Source organism: Magallana gigas, chromosome 1, assembly GCF_963853765.1.
Source record: "Magallana gigas chromosome 1, xbMagGiga1.1, whole genome shotgun sequence".
NCBI lineage: Eukaryota > Metazoa > Mollusca > Bivalvia > Ostreida > Ostreidae > Magallana > Magallana gigas.
The window spans coordinates 23,690,447-23,717,263 of record NC_088853.1 but is presented as its reverse complement, the minus strand read 5'-3'; the positions used below and the strand labels follow the sequence as shown (position 1 = coordinate 23,717,263).

The 26,817-nt window shown below is 31.7% G+C and overlaps 1 protein-coding gene and 2 long non-coding RNA genes across 3 annotated transcripts; 2 read left to right on the top strand and 1 right to left on the bottom strand.

Annotated features, from left to right (window-relative positions):
- Positions 1-433: 433 nt before the first annotated feature.
- Positions 434-6,023, top strand: LOC117688271 (uncharacterized). Its single transcript, XM_034466148.2, has 5 exons — positions 434-934; positions 2,511-2,601; positions 2,941-3,120; positions 4,775-4,948; positions 5,791-6,023. The coding sequence occupies exons 1-5, from the start codon at positions 608-610 to the stop codon at positions 6,012-6,014; spliced, it is 996 nt and encodes a 331-aa protein (XP_034322039.2). The 5' UTR covers positions 434-607; the 3' UTR covers positions 6,015-6,023.
- Positions 6,024-8,528: 2,505 nt separating this feature from the next.
- LOC136276539 (uncharacterized) lies at positions 8,529-12,851 on the bottom strand. The gene is made up of 3 exons (XR_010715034.1): positions 11,707-12,851; positions 11,211-11,310; positions 8,529-10,810 (listed from the first exon to the last, which is right to left on the bottom strand). It is a non-coding gene; the product is annotated as an uncharacterized lncRNA (long non-coding RNA).
- A 4,203-nt stretch (positions 12,852-17,054) lies between these two features.
- LOC136276538 (uncharacterized) lies at positions 17,055-22,398 on the top strand. The gene is made up of 3 exons (XR_010715033.1): positions 17,055-17,162; positions 17,555-17,654; positions 21,043-22,398. It is a non-coding gene; the product is annotated as an uncharacterized lncRNA (long non-coding RNA).
- The last annotated feature ends 4,419 nt before the right edge of the window (positions 22,399-26,817 follow it).

The following is a 26,817-nucleotide window of genomic DNA, read 5'->3' as shown; positions in this document are numbered from 1 at the left end:
TTTATACTCAAATACAATGCTTAATTCAATGCAATATTATTTGGGATTCCTAGTGTACAGGACATAGCTCTCGGGTAACTATTAAGCTCTGCATGCCTCAATTTACATTTGTCTTTTGTTTTATTTGAAAAATTATAAGCGGAATTCCAACTACCAGACGTAGCGTATTGTCTATTTTACATCATTTGAATCATTTTGATAAATTTATATGTAAATACTCAAATATCACTTTAGTTATTCATTCAACACAGACATTTGTGTGCGAAACCTATTGAATTTGAAAGGATATGTTTTTATGATTCAGTATGCAGAAAGAATGAAGCATCCAGAGGGATCCCATTCATATTGAACACACGGTCACTGTTGAGGAAATGAAACATAACGAAAGGTTTTTAACTGTTATTTGTATCGTATTGGAAACAGTTAATAAAGGATACATTGTTTTAATATCATAAATATTCAGTAGAATAGCAACCAGAATATTGGTCTATAGATTATTTGTATTACAAGTTGTATGAAACAATTTCCTCAGTAGCTCTATCGTTCAGTTCCATTCGGTCGTACATGGTGTGCTGCTTTGTCTCAGGGCGTATATTTTTAGCCAGTCATGAGGAGATCGTGTTTTCTGTGCACTTCTCTGCGGCTTGCTTCATTTTTCCTCCTCGCTCTTCAGTTTTGTAAGGCAGATCTAAGATATGGCTACTCCATGTTACAGTATGGACACAAACTGGAGAGAAGGATGATAACGTCGTATGATGGATATAGTATTCTGGATTGTGTGGAGGATTGTCTGAGAACAACACGATGTCGGTCCGTCAACTACCACCAGGGAGGCCACTTCTGTCAGACCAACTTTAAAAGCAGGACAACTGAACCAACTCTGTATAAAGAAAAGTCTGGCTGGATATACAGCGATAAAGAAGATTGGGACAAGGTAAATAAGAAATAGATTCCAATGAGGGAAATGCTGCTAAAGGAATTGTAATTAACACTGTATATAATCAAGGATGGTCGGGTACTGTAAATTTCTTATTTAGCGCTTTGAAACTTATTTCTGCTGTTCTTCTATTTGGTATCAAATCGTGAATGTAGAACTCTTATTTTGATTTTACATAGTTCATAAAATGGTAAAACTAATACATGTATTAAATTGTATTTAAAAAAAAAAAAATGCGAATGTTACTATTCAAGATTTTACCAAGAATTTATTTCCCGTGTTCAATAAGGAATATGCTATACACATTCATTTAGAGCGCATTTAGACAATATAAAAAATGTGTAATGATCAAAATATGTGAATACAACATATCAAAATAACTCCTTGAAATTTATGCAATTAAGTGCAAAAACATATAAATACAAATAAAACGCAATAACTAGTAAAAAATAAAAAAAACCCACCAAAAAACCATACAAATGTTCGAAACGTGTGCACAAAGGCTCTTTTAAACTCTATTTTGACCTTTGTTGTCATGGTTATGTCAAGACAGAAAACAAGACTGTTTTTGCAATTCATGTATATTGTTATATTTTTTTATATACATAATTATTTTAAAGTTTAAAGCATTTTTTAAATATTATATTTTATGTTTAAATGCAGCATTGGGACTAAGTTATCTTGTTTGTTTAAAAAACCAATTTCGCTAAAATACATATACGGTTGTAGAGTGTAAGGAGAGCAGCATTCTGTTTATTCAGTCTGTTAGCATAATCATGTATTGCAATATTATCTTGCAATCTTATTTTATGTGGTAAAATACATTTACATGTATGAGAAAACCATGTTAAATGTTATATTAATTTCCAGCAAGCACATTTACAGAATTTTTATACGAAACATACGTGTAGGGACAACGAATGAAGATAAAATATACTGATTAGGAAAAACTGAAGCCTCATGCAGATTAAGGTCAATATCTAGTAAATGATTCCAGACTGTCTTATTGGTGCTAGAATCATTATGATGTCATTATTCCCCTATTTTACGGCTTTAAAGGAATGCTGTAGAAAATAAAACAATATTTGACTTTATATATTTAATTACGGAAAAAGTAATCCCGGTACTATATTCTAATTGACATCATTTATAAGAAGAGGTCAAAAGCTTGTTTTATGCTTTTTTTGGAGAGACTAGGCATTTTGTATCCATTTCATTAGTCAAAAAAGGACAAATATTTCAAAACTATAATATTTGTTACCTTTATCTTTTATATTTCATAAAAAAATTATTGTTTTAAGCATGATTTTTGTGTTGACCAACAAAAAGGCTCGGTTCACCATATCAAACAGAGATATTGTTATGAAGCATCATTAAAACAGTTAATATCTTGACTATCATAGACCTGTAGGCACCTTTCATTTTCTAGATCTTGACCTTAAGAGGGACATGTCCTTAGATATTTTAATAAGGCACTGATGGTAAATCAATGGAACACCCAAGCTCTTTACGATGACTTCATGTATGAAGTAAAGCAGTCAGTTTGTTATATGCATTTTTAATGAATTTGCAGGGAATCGCTGGATCTTGTTCAAAGACTAATTGTGCTCTTAATGAAAAATGCATTTCAAAACCTTTTGGACAATCCTCTTGCGTACTCTCAGGTTTGGCATTTTTATGATTTTTTATCATATCTTTTAAACACCCATTGATTTTTTATCCTTTATTTATTTCTTTTTTAAATCAATGTCAAGTTTAAAAGTCCATATAATAGTTTTTGTTGTTGTTTAATTATCAGGGGTTATTATGTAGTCTACACTTTGCATGTACAATTAAAGCTATTACATAGAATTAAAATATGATAGATTGTTACCGCTTTAATAAAATGATAGTTTTGTTTGTATCTTTTATTAAAAAACACAAATAAAATAGTCTTAATTTATTATTCAGTATTCGTATGATATCAACATGATGTTAACTTTATATTTAAATTTAAATTACAGATTGTGGTATTCCTTCATGGGGAGGGTTTTCAATGAATGAAGCACAGGAATGGGATGCAATCGGTATATCAAGGAGAATTCACATAACGTGCGCTCCTGGATATAAAAAGCAAGGCTCTGAACAATTCGTCTGTTTATCGGACGGAACGTGGAAAACCGACCTTATATGCAGTTTGGAAGGTTCGATTTCATTTAAAAAATTTTTTTATAGAATATTTATTCGATTCCTCATTTTTTTGTAGAATATTTCATATCGGTTTTCACCCGCATTTTGATAGGTTTATAAATGGTTTATATTGTAAACACGTAAAAAAAGAGACTATTTTTTCAATGGCATGACGTTATGTTTGAATTTCATAAAAAAAAACAATGGGCGGGTATGGTAGTCAAACTTACATAAAGAAATTAATATATATATATATATATATATATATATATATATATATATATATATATATATATATATATATATATATATATATATATATATATATATATATATATGTCTCTTTGAAAATCTTTTTCAAACAGATCGGCCAAAAAAGCTCTGACTTAAGTAAAAGCGGTCTTGAGAATAATAATATCTAAAGAGAATTTATTAACAATATTCTTCTCGAAGCCCAATTGGCCAGAAAAGCTATCAATTGCGTGTAAGGATACTCATGTAGTTTAAATTCAAGATTGTTAAAAATAACTTCTGTTTCCTTGGGTACATTTATAGTGGGGCCACAGTTTGGATTGTATTTTTATAAAGAAATATAAAGTGTTATATATTTTCAAAGAAATATTCTCTTAAAACTTTGTATAGAAAAGCTATTACTTAAGTAAAAAACAATTCTCAGATACAGTGGATTTTGTTTGTTTAAATCATGATCCTCGGGGGTAGAGTGGGTCCAAAATGTCTAATGCTAAATATGATATGGGACTAAGAATAATCATATTTTAAAAGAGGATGAATGTTAAACATAGGAATATCGGGAGATACATTTTAAAAAGATAATTTTAAACAGTATCTATTCTACTACAGTGAGGGGATATTTTGAATGTGATTCTTTATAAATTATTTTGTTATAGGTATTGTTAACGTTCCTCAGTGTCCCTTAGGCTTTTTGTTTTTGATAACCTCTTTACAATTTGTTAATTGCAATTTTTTTAAATCCTGTTTGTATTCCAATAAATGAGGTTGCTATGTAATAATATAATAAGTTATCTCCGTTTGGACCGGAAAATATCGGATATTGTTTGTTTGTTTGTTTGTTTGTTTGTTTGTTTTTTTTTTTACATATACATAACTCAAAGGTATAGCAATTAAAATGGTTAAACAAATGAACTAAGTTTGATTAAATTCAACATTTCGCTATTATAATATCAATTCAAATTCATGTTTGATAAGTTTTAAAACCGACCTCTCTAGTTTCAGAATAAAGTCAAAGTTAAAGTGAAGATATATTCTCAAACATTTCCTTAATCAATATCACAGTGTTATTTGTCTTTATTTTACTGACTTTTCTAGAACAATTTTCGTTTAATATAATGAATTACACATGGAAAATTATTAAAATAATATATTTTTTTCGAAGATCTATGTGAAAGTTTGCAAATGAAAAAGCGACATTTTGTAAAGCTCAGGTTAAGCTAATGTTCAAGTTTATTAATGTCAAGTCATAATTGACATACAAATATGAAATGTACGTAAACAAATACTTAAAAATATTGAAATATATATTATGTGACAAGAACATGTAAATGAAGAAAATAAATGATAATGATATATTCTTCAGTTGCTTTCATGCTAAGCATATACTTTTAACTTGTTATAATCGAACTCTTTCAGGCTGTCCAGTCCTTTATACAGGGGTGTCCTCAAATTCTAAAAGAGCTGATCTGCGATTTGTTGCCACAGCTGCTACTTATCCAAATGCTAGATGTGACTGCACAGCTGATGGTGGAGATTTAATAAAAATAGATACGAAAACAATGCTACTTACCTTCCTAGCTTTTATTGCGAGTAAGTAAGATCAATTCTACATGGCCCAGAGAATGATTTAAAATTAACTCCGAAATCACCAAAGCGAATTGTAAAATTGCACGATGATGAAAATAAGGTGTTAAATATTATTTGCAATTTTATAGTTTTTTTGTTTGTTTTTTTTTATTGGGGGGGGGTGTAGGGGTTAAAACTGTATTTAAGATAGCAAACAAACTAATTTTCTATCATAATAATCTTTTTTTAATACATTTTTTGTTTGCTTCCCTCCCCCAAAAAAGTGGAGTGGAAACAAAAACTCCTAAATTTATTTTAATACAAACAAGTCTGCTGGAAGAAAATCGCTCCAGTTATTTGCCGGGACCTTGCATGACTATATAATGAGTTTTCCATTGAACTTTTTGTAACATACGCATTGAAAACCAATGAAAGCTTATATGTTTTTTTGGGACAATGTACTCCTTCAATTTTTATCTACCTGAACTATTTAAGAAGCCTTACGCTGTTGAAGCTATATACCTTCTTAATCTTTTACCTTTTTAAACATCATAGTCTATCGTTATTTATAATATCAAAAGCGTTGATTTAATCTCAATTTATAAAATTCATTCAAAATAACCAAAATCGGTTACTATATGCTGCAAAAGTAATTCCTTGAAAAGATGAATAACACCGAATTCGTGATTAAAAGAGCAGTGTGTCAAAATATGGGCCACAAGAAATAAAGAAAAATAAGTAAAATGGAAGAAAAATTAATTAATAGTGATTAATTATGGTACAAGTGTTAAAATATGAAAAAGAGTTTCGTAATATAAATATTACATACATAATTATATATTATGCCTTTCTTTTATTATTTACAGCACATGGTGCAGATAGTAAAGACATATGGATACAAGGCGTAAAGGATGACAGCGTTTGGAAGTTTCACGATGGTTTAAAAATGCCAGATTTCTTAACTGACTATATGGTTGAATCAAACAATTCTGGGGAAATTCATCTGAGATATATTATATCTAAAATGAAATTTCATGACATTAAACCAAGTGACAAATTTAGCTATGTATGTGAGTACAGATTTGACTAAATTCTTTTTTATTTTTTTTTTCTCTATTAAAAACAGACGGCAATAAATGCAGATAATTTATAAATGAACATGGAAGATGTAAAATGATTAAGCAAAATGAGTTATTTATGTGAAACGAAAAAAAACCCCTGAAAACATTACGACTGTAAGTGAGCAGTAAATACTGTTACTATGCTGCGATATTGATAATGATGGAATGTGTCAATGCATCATATGTTTTTTTTTTAAATTATTATTATCAGTGCTGTGTAGCGCCTTTCTTTCACAAGCGGTCTTTCTCACTGTAGATGAAATGAATAAGAAGCAGTTTCCCTGTAAAAGCCCACGTTATATGAATTAATAAATAGTACAATAATTCGAGAGAAAGGCTGGCTATATAGTTGTTTCCCCTATTTTATATCGAAATTATCTCAATAGACAGCCATATCTATACCTATAAATTAAGATATTTTAAATATAAACTACCACCTGAGTAACTTTGGTATTTCATTACGTGGGAGTATATATATGTAAGCTATCATTGTATTTTTGCGGTAGTAAATTAAGAAAAATATATGTCAACGCTGTCAGTTTGGAAATTTGTACATACTGCCATCGAGTAAATTAAAAAAATACAGCATGACACAATGTTCATATCAATGTAAAAATTGCAATTATTTCCGCGCTTTCGGGGGATATCATCCAGTCCACAGTAAATATCACATCTTCTATTTGTTCTAGTAATGTCTGAGGCAGACAATCTGAAATTTTACGCTGCAATATTTTTAATAGGTATTTTTTTTATATATTAATTAACAATTTTGGCGATAAATTATAAGATGCCTGCACCAGAGTAACTGCTGTTATCTTTTGTAAATAAACATGTGTGTTATGATGTCTGTAAATTTTAACTGAATTTTATATGTTTAGTAATTATTGTAAAATAAACAAAAATATCCCCTTCTTTATTTTCTATGAACATGTCAAAATATCCAACATGAGAGTAAGATGATGGACACCCTTTGGTGGATCAAAGGCAATGGGAGTTTGCATTACAATATATGCTTACAATGCAATAATATTGAAGTACAACGTAAAGAGTAAATGCATTTACTCACAACTTACTTCAAGTACATTTAAAAGTTAAGAAGTCACAAACCATGAACATGAAATAATACATTTTGTTTCTTGAATGTGCTACTTTAGTTTTGATAGATGGAACTCGTACAAAACACGACTTCTGTTGATAAAATTGGGTATAACCTGCAAGAACAGGGTAACCAAGAATCCGAGATGATCGACACATTAACGTCATGACGAAAAGTGTAGGATGAGTTCATTATCGCATCGCGAGTAGATATCCCAAGCTCAAATTTATTTTGATGTATACCATTAGATACGCTACTCGCAAAATGGTGAATCATGCACATAGTACAATTGTACGAACAATACATGTGTAGTTTGTTTACAAATAATTCGGTGAGCATAAGTCCTAATAATACAGTTCTTCAGATCAACGGGCGCAGCCTTTGTGAAACCTACAAAATTAAAAAAAATATGAAACCATTTCAAATTTAGAATATTGAAATTGAATGGATCGATATTTGTTTACCTTTCCCTTAATATTGGCTTGAAGCTGTACGCCGGCCTACGGCGAAGAGACACAAGATGGTGAATACATATAAACATTTTCAGTCAATCGAATGTTTTGATATCGATATATTTGTTGATTAACAAGAAAGAAGTAATTAAAAAAAACTCCTAAAAACCTTTAAGTGATAGAATTTGCTTAAATTGTTTATTGAAGACACTTAAACAAAATTGAGCGATGCACTGGATGAAAAATCAAGTTTCAGCAAAACTGAAACTATATGGAATCCTTGCTGAAACTTGAAGTTGAAGTTTCATGTATAGTTTCCACAATGCAGAAACCATTATATCGATTCAGCAAGTATCCGTTAGGTTTCAGTCAGTAGAAACTTTAGTCTAAGATTCCTGATGGTTTCCGCAATGCGGAAACTAAATTTGAATCGTGTGAATAGTTGTGTAAATTATTATGGAAATATCAATCAGTTTCAGAACATTTCCGCTAGGTTTCAGTATGCTGAAACTCTAAGTTAAGATTCCTGATGGTTTCCGCAATGCGGAAACTAAATTTGAATAATGTGAAAAGTTGTTTAAATTATTATGGAAATATCAATCAGTTTCAGAACATTTCCGCTAGGTTTCAGTATGCTGAAACTTAAAGTTAAGATTCCAAATGGTTTACGCATTGCTGAAACTATTACTAAAATTGATTTGAGTTAAATAGTGATATCATTTATTTTCAACAGGTTTAAGTTTAATTCTAGCCTAATGATAATGAATCCGTATATACTAAAATGTATAGTAAGGTTTCAGCGTGACTGAAACTATATGTATACATGTAACTATCTTCAAATGTGGCAAATAAGGCGATTAAGAACATTTATACTAAGTAATTAATTGAATTTGAAAAGAAAAACTGATCACTGGATGAAATATCTGGTTTCAGCGCTGCGGAAACCCATTGGAAACTCTGCGGAAACTTAAGGTTACTTTAAGTTTCCGACAGGTTTCAGCACGGAAACTTCAAGTTTCATTAAGTTTCCGCAGTGCTGAAACTTAGGCTGTCCATGAATCCAAATGGTTTCCGCAACGGAAACTTACTGAAACTTGAAGTTTCTGCATAGTTTCAATCTCCATATACGTTTGGGATACATATTGTTTACAAATGGTTTCCGCGATGGAAACTTACTGAAACTTGAAGTTTCTGCATAGTTTCAACCTCCATATACAATTGGGAAACATATTGTTTACAAAGGGTTTCCGCAACTGAAACTTACTGAAACTTTTTATATTTTTGCTTTCACAAAAGCTGAGCAAGGTTTCTACTTTATGTAAAAACAAAACAATTTCAAGCAGTTCCAAATTTATTTTGTTCAAAAATCTGAAATTGTTTCCAATAATAAATAAAATACAGCCAAGATACAATAATGGAGAAACATCCATATGGCAATTCCCTTATTAGGGACTTTTATTTAAAAAATGATAAAATTGCACAAGAAAAAAAACTCCCATAGAAATCTTGACATTTGTATTTTTTTCATCTCCATTAAATGCCTATCAAATCTCCCTTTAAAAATGCAGCAAAGATCTTACCTTTTTAAAAATATGAATGCAATTTACAAAATAACTGCACGTACATGAATAAACAAAGAAAACTTCACTGTTACATGAACATGATACACTTGTCTCAATTTGTTTTGAACTACAATGAATATGTACACCATAAAATATTTTTGAAAAGTCTAAAGTATCCATCTTTAAAAAAAAAAAAAATACACTACAAGATAGTAGTTGACTATAGAGGTATGACCCAGATCTGATTTGAATATGTCAATAAATTCCAAAATGAGGTCAAAGTGACCCACTTACAAGTTGGGATAAACGTTTTCTTTGTTAGTAATATAATCTAATGTTTTACAATAGAACAGGATTTGATATCATTTTTTTGATAATCCATTAAGTCCAAAGTGAACTTTTCATTTCCACCCATGATGTACCAACTGATCAGATTTTAATATCATAAGCCTGTCAGTATTTAATAGATGACCCAGAGGGAGATATGAAAAGCTTGTTGGCCAATAAAAAGCTAACAATGGAGCAGTCTGTCAAATCATGCGCAAAAATATGATGTACACATTTAATTAATTATGCTGATTGCAACACACTTCATTCCTGATGAATATTCTTCTTTACACACGGTTTACCTTCCTACATTTCAAGACATGAAGTAAAATATATATTGTTTATATATGACAAGTATTACTACATGTACATGCTTTTTGTAGCATGAATGTATAAAATACAAAGTATCACACAGATCATTCACCTTACAATTCTCATCAATACCAGCATTTTACTTATGATATAAAAGCTAATTCCAATTATATATTAGTTACATAACACAGATTAAAATAAAACCCACATGGAAACAACTTTCCATCCAAGTAATTTTGTTATATAAAAATTTAATACATGGGGTATATGTTGTCATTATATATTTTCATATACGACATAATTGAATATTGTTTGGTGTATTTTATCATTTTTATGACCCATGCATTTATCTCCTAATGCAGTGTTTTTACATTTAAGATTGGTTTCTTAATTTTTCATATATTGCTGCAAATAAAAAACTAAGTTATCAATAAATGTTTAAACAAAGAAAATGGAGAAAAAAAAGTAGTTAACACTTATTAACTTGGAGGTGTGAGGATATATGTTACATGGAGTCTAATATTTTATGCAATATTTGCAAATATAACAAATTATTTAAGAAAATGAAAGTTAATATCTGCAAGGTCTAATCAATCATTTAATAAGTCAAAACCATGTGATTTTCTAAGATTCTAGCTTACAGACATACATTGTAATATACTGGTAATTGATCATATAAAAAAAGGACTTTTATGGTTTATAGGTTTTTTGAAATGAGAATACTTTACAGTTAAAAAGTCTTGTTCTGCAGAGGTTTAGTCGGGTCGTAGAGATGTGTCCATTCGAATCAATAAGAAGTGTCCTTGGCTGTTGTTGATGTAACCCGAGTCATGGTTTATGGAAATAGGCCTTTTGGGGGGACTTTCAAGCACTGTCCAGACCGGTGAAGCACTCATATGATCACATCATGGCTTCAGCAGACTTAGTAGTTCTGGACAGTGGTAGCATTAAAATTCTTCTTCTTGCGATGAACTTGTTCCTTTCACTGGGCTGTACTTTATGTCTGTTCTATTTATCTTAAACATGAATAATAAAGTTTCATTTAGATTTTTAAACAATAAACATAAGTCATTCAGCCCAACATGTAATAAAAGCATTCTGAATAAAATTCTGAATACAGAAGCTACTATGCAGTTGCCAGTTGCTGTTTAAACTATGTCACATAAAGACTACAGTAGTATCTGGTCTAAAATGTTTCATTTTATGTTTGAAGCTATGTTATTTTCATTTTGATTCAATTATTGTTTGTTGAACAATGGAAAAACTTATCAACAATAAGTGTGTTTCACCCCCCCCCCCTATCAACCTCCTTTTCAAGAACTTAGACCTGGATTTCTAAAAAATTACTACAATAAATTATAAACATCCAACACATGTATAAGTTAATGGTGAAAATAATCAATTTCAAAGCAATACCTTGCGTTCACATCGTCCAGCTGGTCAAAACATTCACCTGAATCACCGAACAGAGGATGCAACTAATCACCGGAAACATTGACTTTGTATGCTGTCAATGCTGAAAAAGAAAAACGTGAAAGATTTCATTTTCCGGATTTAATTAATAATTTTTTTTCGTTACATTTAGAGTTTGTAAATTGTATAATGTGCGAAAGATTCATTGTTCGTCATGTTTACCAACCAAGCATTCATATATTAGGGACTTTTATATTTATAATTATATATGTATTTACCCTGAATAATCTTGATTATCATGCATATAAAGTTGGTTAATGGTTAAATTGGTCAAAACGTATATTTAAAAGAGATACGGTAATGAAAATTAAAACGCCGAACCAAGTTTGAAAAAATGACGCCATCTTGATTTGATGGCGCGAGATCTCGTTTACAAATGAGAGATAAATTAGAGCCTTGAAAATGTTATTGGGAGTATCTATATTGTGTATTAAGTTACCTTGACATGAGTTCTTCGTTCCTGCATTATCTCCTTGTTGTAGAGGCTATTAATGCTTCTCAATTCTCCATTTTACAACAGCACCTTCTTGTCCATTTTAACCTTCGCTCGGAATCATAAAGTGCGCCAATACTGACCAATCAGAACCCGCTAAATCTTGGAAAAGTGCATCTTGGGATAGTTTAAAATGAATAATGTTTAATCAAAATTATCATTTTTTACCGAATAGTATACTTTTTACAGGTATATTTATTTTAAATAAGAACTGTCGGAGTCAGTATTTCCTGGTTAAATACGACAAAGTATTGGCGTGTGTTTGTTACAATTGTATTTGTAACACGTGATTAACCAAAAAAAAAAATGGCCGACCGTTTGTTTACAAATGTCTAATGAAATTAAACAAGTTTTAATGAGACATATGTATCAGATTTTGTCTTTAACTATATTTTATTCACATGTACTGATGATTTTGCCAAACTAAATATGATAGAGCTATATATAGTTTACTGACAAGTTAGTCTTGACTTGTCCAATTTTCACCGCGATTCTAAGCACGGTCATATTCTTATTCAAAATATAGAGGTGTGAAAATATTATGTTCATCACAGAGCAGGTTCTGCATGAACACACAGAAATCACAAATATAATTAGATATGCCGATCAATTAACGGGGTCCGGTTAACAGCGTTCACCCGTACGGTGAATTTACAACTACGATGAATTGATGGCAATTATTTTACAGTTACACATGTGCACTGATTGGTCATGCGATGAATAGTACGTTAAGAATACTTATGAAATTAAAATACAAACGCGTTAAACAAGCCGGGAAGTAAGACGTACACGTCGGACTGATATATAAACAAAATATAATTTTAATTATTTGGTATACTTTCTACATCAAATGTATACGAATGTATAATCAAATTTTAAAAATGGGATTAAAATCACGTGCACCACATGGCTAGTGCTGGATTTTAAACTGATTTTGTAATATAACGTATAACTTCAGTAAAATTATAAATAATGCTTATTATATCTTATAACAGAAACATGTGCATGTTTCATAAACATGTATCAATATCTGTGTTTACAGTACAGAAGGTAAATACAAAGTATAGAAATGCACGAATCACAAAGGCGTCGAACCGGTGGGGGGGGGGGGGGGGGGGGCTTAGTGCAAAGTTAGACTTAACCAATAGGCATATAACCCCCCTCCCCAACTTTTTCTCGCCGGAAATGTAATTTTTCCTAAATTTACCTTGAAAGATTGAGAAGTTGGAGTAATAGGCATACTAGCACCCCCCCCCCCCCCCCCCCGACACGGATTAGGAATTTCATGATTTTGGGAATTAGGGTTTTTCCTCAATATTTCTGAGGATTAGTCTAGCCCCCCCCCCCCCCCACACACACACACTTTCAATTTGCTCCCGACGCCAGTGAATCATGATACAGCCATAGATGTAGTAAAGTCTGAAATGCATGTAAATAATTAAACAATTTTTAGATTAGACTCAAACTCCAAGTGGGTTTTACTTGTTATTATCAACTGTAGAATTTTTTACAAAAAAATTCCTATGTACATGTGTTGGCGTGGTATTAAAAAAGAAATGAATTAGCTCTTAATCTCAGGTTGTACGAATATTTGGTACGATTTGTAAAAATTTACAACGACTTTACCTTAATTTGTTTGCTTAATTAGTTACTGTACCTCAAGGTTCATTCAAATGATAACTAAATGATTTAAGAAGGAGTCTTACAAAATAGGTAAATTAATTTATTTTACTAAATAATTATAATTTACTTATCAGTTTTACTAACTCAGGTACACACAAATTGAAAAAAAAATTCCCGCCGGGCTCCAGTTATAAACTCACGCTTCGTACTGTGTATATGTTATGTAACAGTCTTTTGTTCACTCCTGACAGAAAAAACCCTGCAATCCACACAGAATATACAGGAAAATCACAGAGGAGGTCACCTGGACAAAGAATGTATACACATGTATACACGTGCCCGAGTACCTAAGATTAATGATTTCATCATATGCATTAAACAAGATCAGACATCAGTTTTTCTTTTCAAATTCAATTAATTACTTAGTAAGGTTCTTAATTAATCGCCTTATTTGCAACATTTGAAGATAGTTGCATGTATACATATAGTTTCAGTCACGCTGAAACCTTACTATACATTTTAGTATGTACGGATTCATTATCATTAGGCTAGAATTAAACTTAAACCTGTTGAAAATAAATGATATCACTATTAAACTCAAATCAATTTTAGTAATAGTTTCAGCAACGCGTAAACCATTTGGAATCTAAACTTAAAGTTTCAGCATACTGAAACCTAGCGGAAATGTTCTGAAACTGATTGATATTTCCATCATAATTTACACAACTTTTCACATAATTCAAATTTAGTTTCCGCATTGCGGAAACCATCAGGAATCTTAACTTAAAGTTTCAGCATACTGAAACCTAGCGGAAATGTTCTGAAACTGATTGATATTTCCATAATAATTTACACAACTATTCACACGATTCAAATTTAGTTTTCGCATTGCAGAAACCATCAGGAATCTTAGACTAAAGTTTCTGCTGACTGAAACCTAACGGATACTTGCTGAATCGATATAATGGTTTCCGCATTGCGGAAACTATACATGAAACTTCAACTTCAAGTTTCAGCAAGGTTTCCATATAGTTTCAGTTTTGCTGAAACTTGATTTTTCATCCAGTGGATGTCTGATCTTGTTTAATGCATATGATGAAATCATTAATCTTAGGTACTCGGGCACGTGTATACATGTGTATACATTCTTTGTCCAGGTGACCTCCTCTGTGATTTTCCTGTATATTCTGTGTGGATTGCAAGGTTTTGTCTGTCAGGAGTGAACAAAAGACTGTTACATAACATATATACAGTACGAAGCGTGAGTTTATAACTGGAGCCCGGCGGGAATTTTTTTTCAATTTGTGTGTACCTGAGTTAGTAAAACTGATAAGTAAATTATAATTATTTAGTAAAATAGATTATTATACCTATTTTGTAAGACTCCTTCTTAAATCATTTAGTTATCATTTGAATGAACCTTGAGGTACAGTAACTAATTAAGCAAACAAATTAAGGTAAAGTCGTTGTAAATTTTTACAAATCGTACCAAATATTCGTACAACCTGAAGTTTAGAGCTAATTCATTTCTTTTTTAATACCACGCCAGCACATGTACACAGGAATTTTTTTAAAAAAATTCTACAGTTGATAATAACAAGTAAAACCCACTTGGAGTTTGAGTCTAATATAATAATTGTTTAATTATTTACATGCATTTCAGACTTTACTACATGTATGACTGTATGACTGTATCATGATTCACTGGCGTCGGAAGCAAATTGAAAGTGTGTGTGTGGGGGGGGGGGGGGGGGGGGGGGCTCGACTAATCCTCAGAAATATTGAGGAAAAACCCTAAAAAACCCTAATTCCCAAAATCATGAAAATCCTAATCCGTGGGGGGGGGGGGGGGGGGGGGCTAGTATGCCTATTACTCCAACTTCTCAATCTTTCAAGGTAAATTTAAGAACAATTACATTTCCGGCGAGAAAAAGGGGGGGGGGGCTATATGCCTATTGGTTAAGTCTAACTTTGCACTAAGCCCCCCCCCCCCCCCCCCCCCCCCGGTTCGACGCCTTTGTGATTCGTGCATTTCTATAATTTGTATTTACTTTTTGTACTGTAAACACAGATATTGATACATGTTTATGAAACATGCACATGTTTCTGTTATAAGATATAATAAGCATTATTTATAAGTTTACTGAAGTTATACGTTATATTACAAAATCAGTTTAAAATCCAGCACTAGCCATGTGGTGCACGTGATTTTAATCCCATTTTTAAAATTTGATTATACATTCGTATACATTTGATGTAGAAAGTATACCAAATAATTAAAATTATATTTTGTTTATATATCAGTCCGACGTGAACGTCTTACTTACCGGCTTGTTTAACGCGTTTGTATTTTAATTTCATATGTATTCTTAACGTACTGTTCATCGCATGACCAATCAGTGCACATGTGTAACTGTAAAATAATTGCCATCGATTCATCGTAGTTGTAAATTCACCGTACGGGTGAACGCTGTTAACCGGACCCCGTTAATTGATCGGCATCTATTTATATTTGTGATTTCTCTGTGTTCATGCAGAACCTGCTCTGTGATGAACATAATATTTTCACACCTCTATATTTTGAATAAGAATATGACCGTGCTTAGAATCGCGGTGAAAATTGGACAAGTCAAGACTAACTTGTCAGTAAACTATATATGGCTCTATAATATTTAGTTTGGCAAAATCATCAGTACATGTAAATAAAATATAGTTAAAGAGAAAATCTGATACATATGTCTCATTAAAACTTGTTTAATTTCATTAAACATTTGTAAACAAAAGGTCGGCCATTTTTTTTGGTTAATCACGTGTTACAAATACAATTGTAACAAACACACGCCAATACTTTGTCGTATTTAACCAGGAAATACTGACTCCGACAGTTCTTATTTAAAATAAATATACATGTAAAAAGTATACTATTCGGTAAAAAATGATAATTTTGATTAAACATTATTCATTTTAAACTATCCCAAGATGCACTTTTCCAAGATTTAGCGGGTTCTGATTGGTCAGTATTGGCGCACTATATGATTCCGAGCGAATTACAGTCAAGTCGTACCCAACCCGACTCGCACCCAAACCAACTCGTACTCAAATGGTCAGGTCCTACCCAAAACCATGTGGTTCACTCGAGTCCTAGTCCTAGATCTCAGTGTATTTGAATACGGGCAGCTCAATATTTATTTTAGAAAATAAAATGAATGGCTTTTATTCGTATGTTGTTATGTTTTGTATATTATCGATAACATTATAATGCGAATTGTATAACAAATTTAAAAGAATTTGTTATAAAAATCTAGTATAATACTATAGTTCTGTACTTGAATGCGGACGGATCAAAGAATGATTATGAGCAGGTTAACTATCATCAATTAAAAATAAAATAATTGCTTTATGTGATTCCGTTCAACCGATCAACCAATGAGTTTGTCAGCACAAAATAAACATGCTGTCCATAATTAAGAAGAAACACACATTTTCATCACTTTTGGAAGATCAACATGGTTCATAACATATGAATGAAAACTATTGTATTTTATTTTTTTAGTATAAATATATTTTTCCCGTGGGTACGAGTTGACTAGTGAAGTCGTACTCAAATATTTGGGTACGAGTTGGTTTGGGTGCGAGTCGGGTTGGGTACGACTTGACTTGATTTCTTCCGAGCGAAGGCTAAAATGGACAAGAAGGTGCTGTTGTAAAATGGAGAATTGAGAAGCATTAATAGCCTCTACAGCAAGGAGATAATGCAGGAACGAAGAACTCATGTCAAGGTAACTTAATTCACAATATAGATACCCCCAATAACATTTTCAAGCCTCTAATTTATCTCTCATTTGTAAACGAGATCTCGCGCCATCAAAACAAGATGGCGTCATTTTTTCAAACTTGGTTCGGCGTTTTAATTTTTATTACCGTATCTCTTTTAAATATACGTTTTGACCAAGTTAACCATTAACCAACTTTATATGCATGATAATCAAGATTATCCAGGGTATACACATATATAATTATATAAACGACCCTAATATATGAATGCTTGGTTGGTAAACAAGACGAACAATGAATCTTTCGCACATTATACAATTTACAAACTCTAAATGTAACGAAAATTTTTTATTAATTAAATCCGGAAAATGAAATCTTTCACGTTTTTCTTCTTCAGCATTGACAGCATACAAAGTCAATGTTTCCGGTGATTAGTTGCATCCTCTGTTCGGTGATTCGGCTGAATGTTTTGACCAGCTGGACGATGTGAACGCAAGGTATTGCTTTGAAATTGATTATTTTCACCATTAACTTATACATGTGTTGGATGTTTATAATTTACTGTAGTAATTTTGGGGAAATCCAGGTCTAAGTTCTTGAAAAGGAGGTTGATGGGGGGGGGGGGGGGTGAAACACACTTATTGTTGATAAGTTTTTCCATTGTTCAACAAACAATAATTGAATCAAAATGAAAATAACATAGCTTCAAACATAAAATGAAACATTTTAGACCAGATACTACTGTAGTAATTATATGACATAGTTTAAACAGCAACTGGCAACTGCATAGTAGCTTCTGTATTCAGAATTTTATTCAGAATGCTTTTATTACATGTTAGGCTGAATGACTTATGTTTATTGTTTAAAAATCTAAATGAAACTTTATTATTCATGTTTTATGGAGGGTAATCGTGTTCAAAAATCCAGACATGTAAACTTGTAAATCCGAATATGCAATCGTGTTGATGTGTGAGCCTGAGCATGAATATGTGTAATTCTGATCGTGTAACCTATAAAACTCGGGCATAAACACGTGTAAGATTTGACTCAGTTCCTTCGCATGATGCACATTTTGCAACTTTATTATTAACATTAGTTAATTAAACCTTCAACTTTGCACACTTTCAATCCGTAGTTTCTGCATTTGTAACTTCAGGCTCGGCAATAGCACATCTGACATGATACAAATTGACAAATGTAAAGTCTACAAGTTTGTCGAATTTTGACATGACCTTATATGGAAACAGTGACGTCACTGATAGAAAAAGGCTAGCTGCAGGTAAAGGCATGCCGTAAGGGACGGAATAAATAAAAAAAAATATTAGGTAAGCCTATAATCATATTATCTCTGGATAACAACATTTCATAGAGTATTATTTTTCGGAAAATTAAATTATGAGATTGGTGTACATTTACTCAAGAGAATGTATAAAAGATGCGAGTAAAGAATTCGATCGGCTTCAGATATCCTCTTAGAACTGAAAAAATTACATTTAATGACTTTGTTTGAATACACGTGAATAAAGATATATACGCATTTTTATTCATAGGCGTCTGAACCGGGAGGGTGGGGGACTAGGGGGGACTTAGCCCCCCCCCCCCCACTTTTTTGCCAAGTTAGACCTAACCATTAGGAACATAGCAACAGGGAGGATTCAACCCCCCCCCCCCACTTTTTCCTCGCAACAAACAAAATTGTTCCTTAAAAGACCTTAAAGAAATTGAAATATTAATAGTGATATATTGAAAATTAGAGTCATAGTAGGTATACTAGCACCCCCCCCCCCCCACCACCACCACGGATTAGGAATTTCATGATCTGGGGAGGGGGGATTGGGCAGGTAAGATTGGAGTTATTGGTATACCCTCCCCCACGGATTAGAATTTTCATGATTATGGGAATTCTTGTCAATATTTTTCATGATTAGTTTAGCCCCCCCCCCCCCTTTCAATTTGCTTCCGACGCCACTGTTATTAGAGTACATGCAACAAATTGTTAAAGTATAGGCCTCGGCTGAATTAAGAAAATATCTCCAAATGCATCCTTATTGCTACAACAAAGTTGTGACAAGACCCCCCCCCCCCCCCCCCCACGCGAAAAATTACACGGGGTCCGTCAGCTGAGTTGCAAAGTTATCGATAAGAAAAACAAACTATTTAAAGACATTGGTTTGGAGATTGTGATTACCCGGTAATATGAGACATAAGAAGCGACACCCTCTTTTAAAAAAATGAATAAAAATTCCAAAGATAAGGATTCCAAAGATAAGGTTAACTGTCGTGAAATTAAAATGTGTATAAATTATTTTAAGAAATGTTTCTTTGCATTGTCGGCAATATAAAGGAAAAAAAGCCTATCATGCAGGTAAAATTTGACATTTTTTTAAAATTATTTTAAGCAATTATTACGGGATTGAGTATGACGTCCTGAATGTCGGTTCAATACAGACTCACTTTGTGAAGTTGGCTGATAAAAATTTTCTGGAGAGCTAGTATAATACAGCTTTACAGCCACTTGTGAACTAGCTGCAGGTCTGTAGCTCCCTGTCTAAAAATACAGATGGACGATCTTTGAGCTACAGTGCCTCCCATAGTAAAACTTCAATTTACGGCGCACAAAAAATATGCGCTAGTTTTTTTTTATTATTATTGAAGATTGTGTTATTATTTATCTTTCACTTACACAACAACAAAAAGTATAAATACATGTAAAGTAACATAAATTTTTCCGCGAAAAATTACCAAATCCTTGCAGGTCGTTTATTCTAACTAATTCAGAAAAATAACAAGAGTAAAAATGGGGTACTCTATATGCAATGTTTTTGCCCAAAAATGACTAAGTTCAACAGCTGATATTTTTATAAATTATCAGAAATCAAAATCCTAGCAATTTGCATACTTCTGATATATATGTATAAATGATCTGCAAAAGAACAACTTCCTATTTTGAAAACTGTTCGAGGAGTTATCGGTACAATAAGGGTACCTTTTTGACAGCCACTCGCCCGTCTGCAATTTTTACTATTTCAATAATCGGAAACCCGGTTAAAAATTCACTCTCAAAATTCTTAGAATTCAGAAGCAATGGAGTTACATGGGACCTCACGGCAGTCTTCGAACCCCATGCCGCTCAAAATATATTTACCCCCTTAGGAAATTTCTTGATCCGTCTCATTTCTAGAAAAGAGTACGCATTTACTTATATTCCAGTTTAAATTACATGTCAATTTTTTTTTAGAGATATAAGATATTAGGCATTTCCTTTAATAATACCATGAGAATTATATTACGGAAATTAGCGCATTCGTCACATCGGCAACGATTTTTTTTCTACATGAACCTCTTCCTGTTTGGTCCAGTTTCAATCATACCTCAATTTTTTTTTCTTTTCTAAAAATAATACCCGTGTTTTCGATAGAAAATGTGTCGTTCATTAAAAGCTTATTGCAACAGTTTAGCTGAATATTATTTTTATTTTCGTTCATTCCGGTCCGGCGGTTACGGCATGCCTTTTCCCGCAGCAAGGCAGTTGCCATATAAGGTCATGTCAAAATTCGACAAACTTGTAGACTTTACATTTGTCAATTTGTATCATGTCGGATGTGTTATTGCCGAGCCTGAAGTTACAAACGCAGAAACTACGGATTGAAAGTGTGCAAAGTTGAAGGTTTAATTAACTAATGTAAACAATAAAGTTGCAAAATGTGCATCATGCGAAGGAACTGAGACAAATCTTACACGTGTTTATGCCCGAGTTTTATAGGTTACACGATCAGAATTACACATATTCATGCTCAGGCTCACACATCAACACGATTGCATATTCGGATTTACAAGTTTACATGTCTGGATTTTTGAACACGATTACCCTCCATAATGTTTAAGATAAATAGAACAGACATAAAGTACAGCCCAGTGAAAGGAACAAGTTCATCGCAAGAAGAAGAATGTTAATGCTACCACAGTCCAGAACTACTAAGTCTGCTGTAGCCATGATGTGATCATATGAGTGCTTCACCGGTCTGGACAATGCTCGAAAGTCCCCCAAAAAGGCCTATTTCCATAAACTACGACTCGGGTTACATCAACAACAGCCAAGGACACTCCTTATTGATTCGAATGGACACATCTCTACGACCCGACTAAACCTCTGCAGAACAAGACTTTTTAACTGTAAAGTATTCTCATTTCAAAAAAACTATAAACTATAAAAGTACTTTTTTTATATGATCAAATACCAGTATATTACAATGTCTGTCTGTAAGCTAGAATCTTAGAAAATCACATGGTTTTGAGTGGTATTTCCCGGCCAACCCTGGTTTTGACTTATTAAATGATTGATTAGACCTTGCAGATATTAACTTTCATTTTCTGAAATAATTTGTTATATTTGCAAATATTGCATAAAATATTAGACTCCATGTAACATATATCCTCACACCTCCAAGTTGATAAGTGTTAACTACTTTTTTTTTCCATTTTCTTTGTTTAAACATTTATTGATAACTTTGCAGCAATATATGAAAAATTAAGAAACCAATCTTAAATGTAAAAACACTGCATTAGGAGATGAATGCATTTGTCATAGAAATGATAAAATACACCAAACAATATTCAATTATGTCGTATATGAAAATATATAAAGACAACATATACCCCATGTATTACAATTTTTATATAACAAAATTACTTGGATGGAAAGTTGTTTCCATGTGGGTTTTATTTTAATCTGTGTTATGTAACTAATATATAATTGGAATTAGCTTTTATATCATATGATAAGTAAAATGCTGGTATTGATGAGAATTGTAAGGTGAATGATCTGTGTGATACTTTGTATTTTATACATTCATGCTACAAAAAGCAAGTACATGTTCATGTAGTAATACTTGTCATATATAAACAATGTATATTTTACTTCATGTCTTGGATTTAAAAAAATTAATGTAGGTAAAGTAGTGAAATGTAGGAAGTTAAACCGTGTGTAAAGAAGAATATTCATCAGGAATGAAGTGTGTTGCAATCAGCATAATTAATTAAATGTGTACATCATATTTTTGCACATGATTTGACAGACTGCTCCATTGTTAACTTTTTATTGGCCAACAAGCTTTTCATATCTCCCTCTGGGTCATCTATTAAATACTGACAGGCATATGATATTAAAATCTGATCAGTTGGTACATCATGGGTGGAAATGAAAAGTTCACTTTGGACATAATGGATTATCAAAAAAATGATATCAAAGTTAAAACTATTTTGAAAAAAATCCCAAAAACATTGCATGCTCTTTTTTGCCTTTTTTCATAGAAAAATCTTTAAAAAAACTAATCAAAATTGAAATGTTTGTTTAGCTAAATACTCTTTCTGCTTACTAATGTTGACGTCACAAAAGTGTGATGTGCGCACAAAATTTTGCTTTGTAAAAATAATAAAGTTTACTAGTTAACTTGGTAAAAAGATGTGATAAAAACTACAATGACAATGCGCCAACCATAAAAAAATCAATATAGCAAAATACAAATTAAAAGCGGAACAACAAGGACCTCTAAAGAGATAGCGATTGGATCAGGTACCTAGGAGGATTACTCATTCCCTGATAATCAGTTGCACCCACAGGGTGCTTATTTGTAAAGTAATGAAAAAACGGAAGAAACCGTAGTCAATCCGCGAGATAAATAACGGTCTAACAAGTACGAACAACATCAGTCAGCATGTCTCCAAAAGAAACATTGCACATATCGAACTTGCGTAAAGATGATTTTAGTCGAGGTGTTTGTCTCTTCAGTATCGTTGTTCCAACAACTTGTTTGTTAGTTGCTTGCCTCATTTAAGAAATTGTTTGTATAGATAGCATGCTATTGCATAAAGAATACACTAAGAGACATAAACTCCACATGCCGGTGATGGTGATATATTGCTACATAAGTAAGGGAAGTCGACGATGGAAAGATAAGAATCATTATGTTGATCATAAAGTTTTGTTGCTGGGTTATTATTAATGTCTTTTTCTAGTAAAATATCCAATAATAGTGAAACAGATGACTAAGAATATGTGGAATATTTTATTTCAAGCTTACTAGGATATATCTGAGTTTACATAAGAGTGAAAGTAACTTTGTTATTGAAAAAAAAATGTCCTTAATATTTCTTAATGTTGAGTTTCAGGGGTTTTCTTCTTGCACAATCTTTTGAATAAATTGTGCTTCATATGATTATAAAACAAGGCAGCCAATAGATGAGCACAATTTGTGTCCATGAAAATTCCTACTGATTGTTTGAAGACAAGGCTCCAAAATCATGAAACAATCTTAGACTAGTCAAAAATTGTACACTTTCTTAATCTCTCCTAAATGAAAATACTGACAAATTTGATTAACTATTTAAGGAGTCTTGATTAAAGTTGTCAATTACAAATTTCAATCACCATATTATGATAAACAATCATTTTATGACTGACTGAAATACTGACCTAAGTTTGAAATTTCTACATGATCCTTGGTCTCCAAAAACGACATGTATGTCGTCTATTAGAAATTCAAGGATATTTTTAATGTCAACTTCAGAGTATTTGTGTGTGCAATCGGATTGATTTTTTTAACTCAGTAAGTTTGAAGATTTCCAATGACAGGATAAGACTACTGATTAGTTTTATTTTTTTCTTAAAATGTCTTCCTTATTTCTTGATAATAGTGATTAGATTTTAAATACACGATCACCATTATTTTTTGAAGTGGCGATAAATATTCATTACATGGCATTTTAGCACGTTCTGATTGGTTGATCTGTATAAGTATCAAAAGGTAATGATAAAAACCGAAAAGTATGGTTGAAATTTTCTAAAATTTAAAAGTACATAATATATTGTTCGGACAAAAACATATCACAAGTTACATAAACGCTTATTATTATTTCAGTTCTTTTTTTTTAAATTATTACATTATGAGTTTATTAACTTATTAACAATAATGCTGTATTATCAAATTCATGAATCATCACAAACCATGGGATATTCATTATATTTTCCAGGTATACTTTTTTTTATTCATGAGAGCTATTGTTTTTTAGTAGAAACTCATCGTTTCTACACAGTATATTGATTTTTGATCTGTCATACATAAAGTTAGATGTAGAAAAGCAATTTAAGGGACCGTGCAGCTAAAAATGTGTGAATAATTTAGGATTTACCCTTTGTAACGTAGTTTAAAAAGAAATAACGTTGATTGTGTCAGTTGAAGTACAAAAAATCCCTTTCACATATCTAATTGACGTTATTATGAGCTTCCAGAAATTAAAGATCGTTCAAACCGGACAAATCCTATATTATTCATTTGGATTTTGATTCAGAGTAATTCCCACGCGCTGAAAACTACAAGATCTACAGTCATCATGATATACGAGGTTAAAGGGACTCTCTTAACTAAACACATCATCACGTTCTCGATAGATTATAAATGCTTAGGTAGGATAAACACACAAAATACATGCTTACAAAATAATTATTGTTTTTATTTTAAAAACTTTGAAATATAATTACCTGGAAGCAGTAGAAAAGACATACATGTATTCTATCAACAAACATGATAAGGAGAACATTTGCGAGTTATGCATGTGGTTTGTTTACAGCAAATAGGAACGATATGAGTATAGAAGGTTGAACCCTGTCATACGTTGTGATGTAAATATTTTGTAATTTTCTGAAAGTTTATACATGTATGAGTAGTACAAAAAAATCCGAACCCGATCGATAATTTCTTTGAAGTCGTTTTTTTTTTTTTATAAGATGTGCTGTATTGTGTTTCTTAATGGTAAATACAGATCATTCAGATGAAATAAGGATTTATTAATTTTAAAGGAATATATACTGGCCTATAAAATGTCTAAGTTTAAGTAATTTAAGTAATTAAATTCTTAGCCAAACATATGTGTTGAAAAATATAATAATTAGTTAACTTCGTGTGTCATCCATTCAACGTTTTTGCTTTGTTTGATAATAAACAAAACAAGCCTAAACGTACTAAGGACTCCAAAGAAAAAAATCGGAGATGAAGTTCGATTATTGGAACAAATTAAATGACGAATAAGACATGGAAAAGTTAAAGAGATCAAATTTATTGATAGCCATGAAATATGGATAAACACGAACAACATAGAAATAAAAATGTAAAGAAAGGCAATGAAGCAAGCCGACGCGTATTATACTAAGCAAGTTTTGTTTATTTTATAAACGCCTAAACTGACAAAAGTATTAAGTAAAAATTATCTAGAAAAGTTACTTTTATGTAAAGCAAATTATTTTTGATCTTAGTAGCAATTTTTCACTTATTATTTCCTTGCAACCAATATTGATATAAAAATAAAATATCATCAGTGTGATACCTTAAAGACAATTGCACAAATTTTGCCACAAAAAAGTATATCTAATCCAATTCGGATCATACTTAATAAATTTTTAAGTTTTCCAAAAAAAGGTTGTTTTTAATGGATTTAATATTAATTGATACATCTTCGTCAATAAATGCCAGATGTGCAATGTCTGTAGCGGAACAGAAATAATACGGTGCATTAAATATTCATAATAAAAAAACATTATCAATATATATTAAGTTAAAAGGCTCTAAAAAAGTTTTGAATTATGCATGTAAATCAAAGCAATAAAATGTACTTTGATCTGAATATTAAGTTTTTACTGTTAATGGTTTCATAGTTTGTCATTTATTTTTCATGCTTTGCAAAAATGCCGTATTATCAAAATCATAAACCATCACAAACCATGGGATATTCATCATATTTTCTAGGTATACTTTTTTTGATTCATGAGAGCTATTGATTTTAAGTAGAAACTCATCGTTTCTCTACAGTATATTGATTTTTGTTCTGTCATACATAAAGTCAAATGTAGAAAAGCAATTAAAGGGACCGTGCAGCTACAAATGTGTGAATAAGTTACGATATACCCTTTGTGACGTAATTTAAAAAGAAATAACGTTGATTGTGACAGTTGAAGTACAAAAAATCCCTTTCACATACCTAATTGATGTTATTATGAGCTTCCGGAAATTAAAGATGGTACAAACCGGAAAAATCTTATATTATTCATTTTGATTCAGAGTATTTGACACGCGCTGAAAACTACAAGATCTACAGTCATCATGATATTCGAGATTAAGGGGCCTCTCTTAACTGAACACATCGTCACTTTCTCGATAGATAATAAACGCTTGGTTATAGCAACTGGTGTGATGAACACACAAAATGAATGTTTACAAAATAATTATAGTTGTTATTTTAAAAACTTTGAAATTTTATTACCTGGAAGAAGTAGAAAAGACATATTTCTATCAACAAACATGAAGAGGAGAACATTTGCGAGTTATGCATGTGGTTTGTTTACAGTAAATAGGCATGATATGAGTATAGAAGGTTGAACCCTGTCACACGTTGTGATGTAAATATTTTGTAATTTTCTGAAAGTTTATACATGTATGAGTAGTACAAAAAAATCCGAACCCGATCGATAATTTCTTTCAAGTCGTTTTTTTTTAAAATAAGATGTGCTGTATTGTGTTTCTAAATGGTAAATACAGATACTTCAGATGAAATAAGGATTTATTAATTTTGAAGGAATATCTAACGGCCTATAAAATGTCTAAGTTTAAG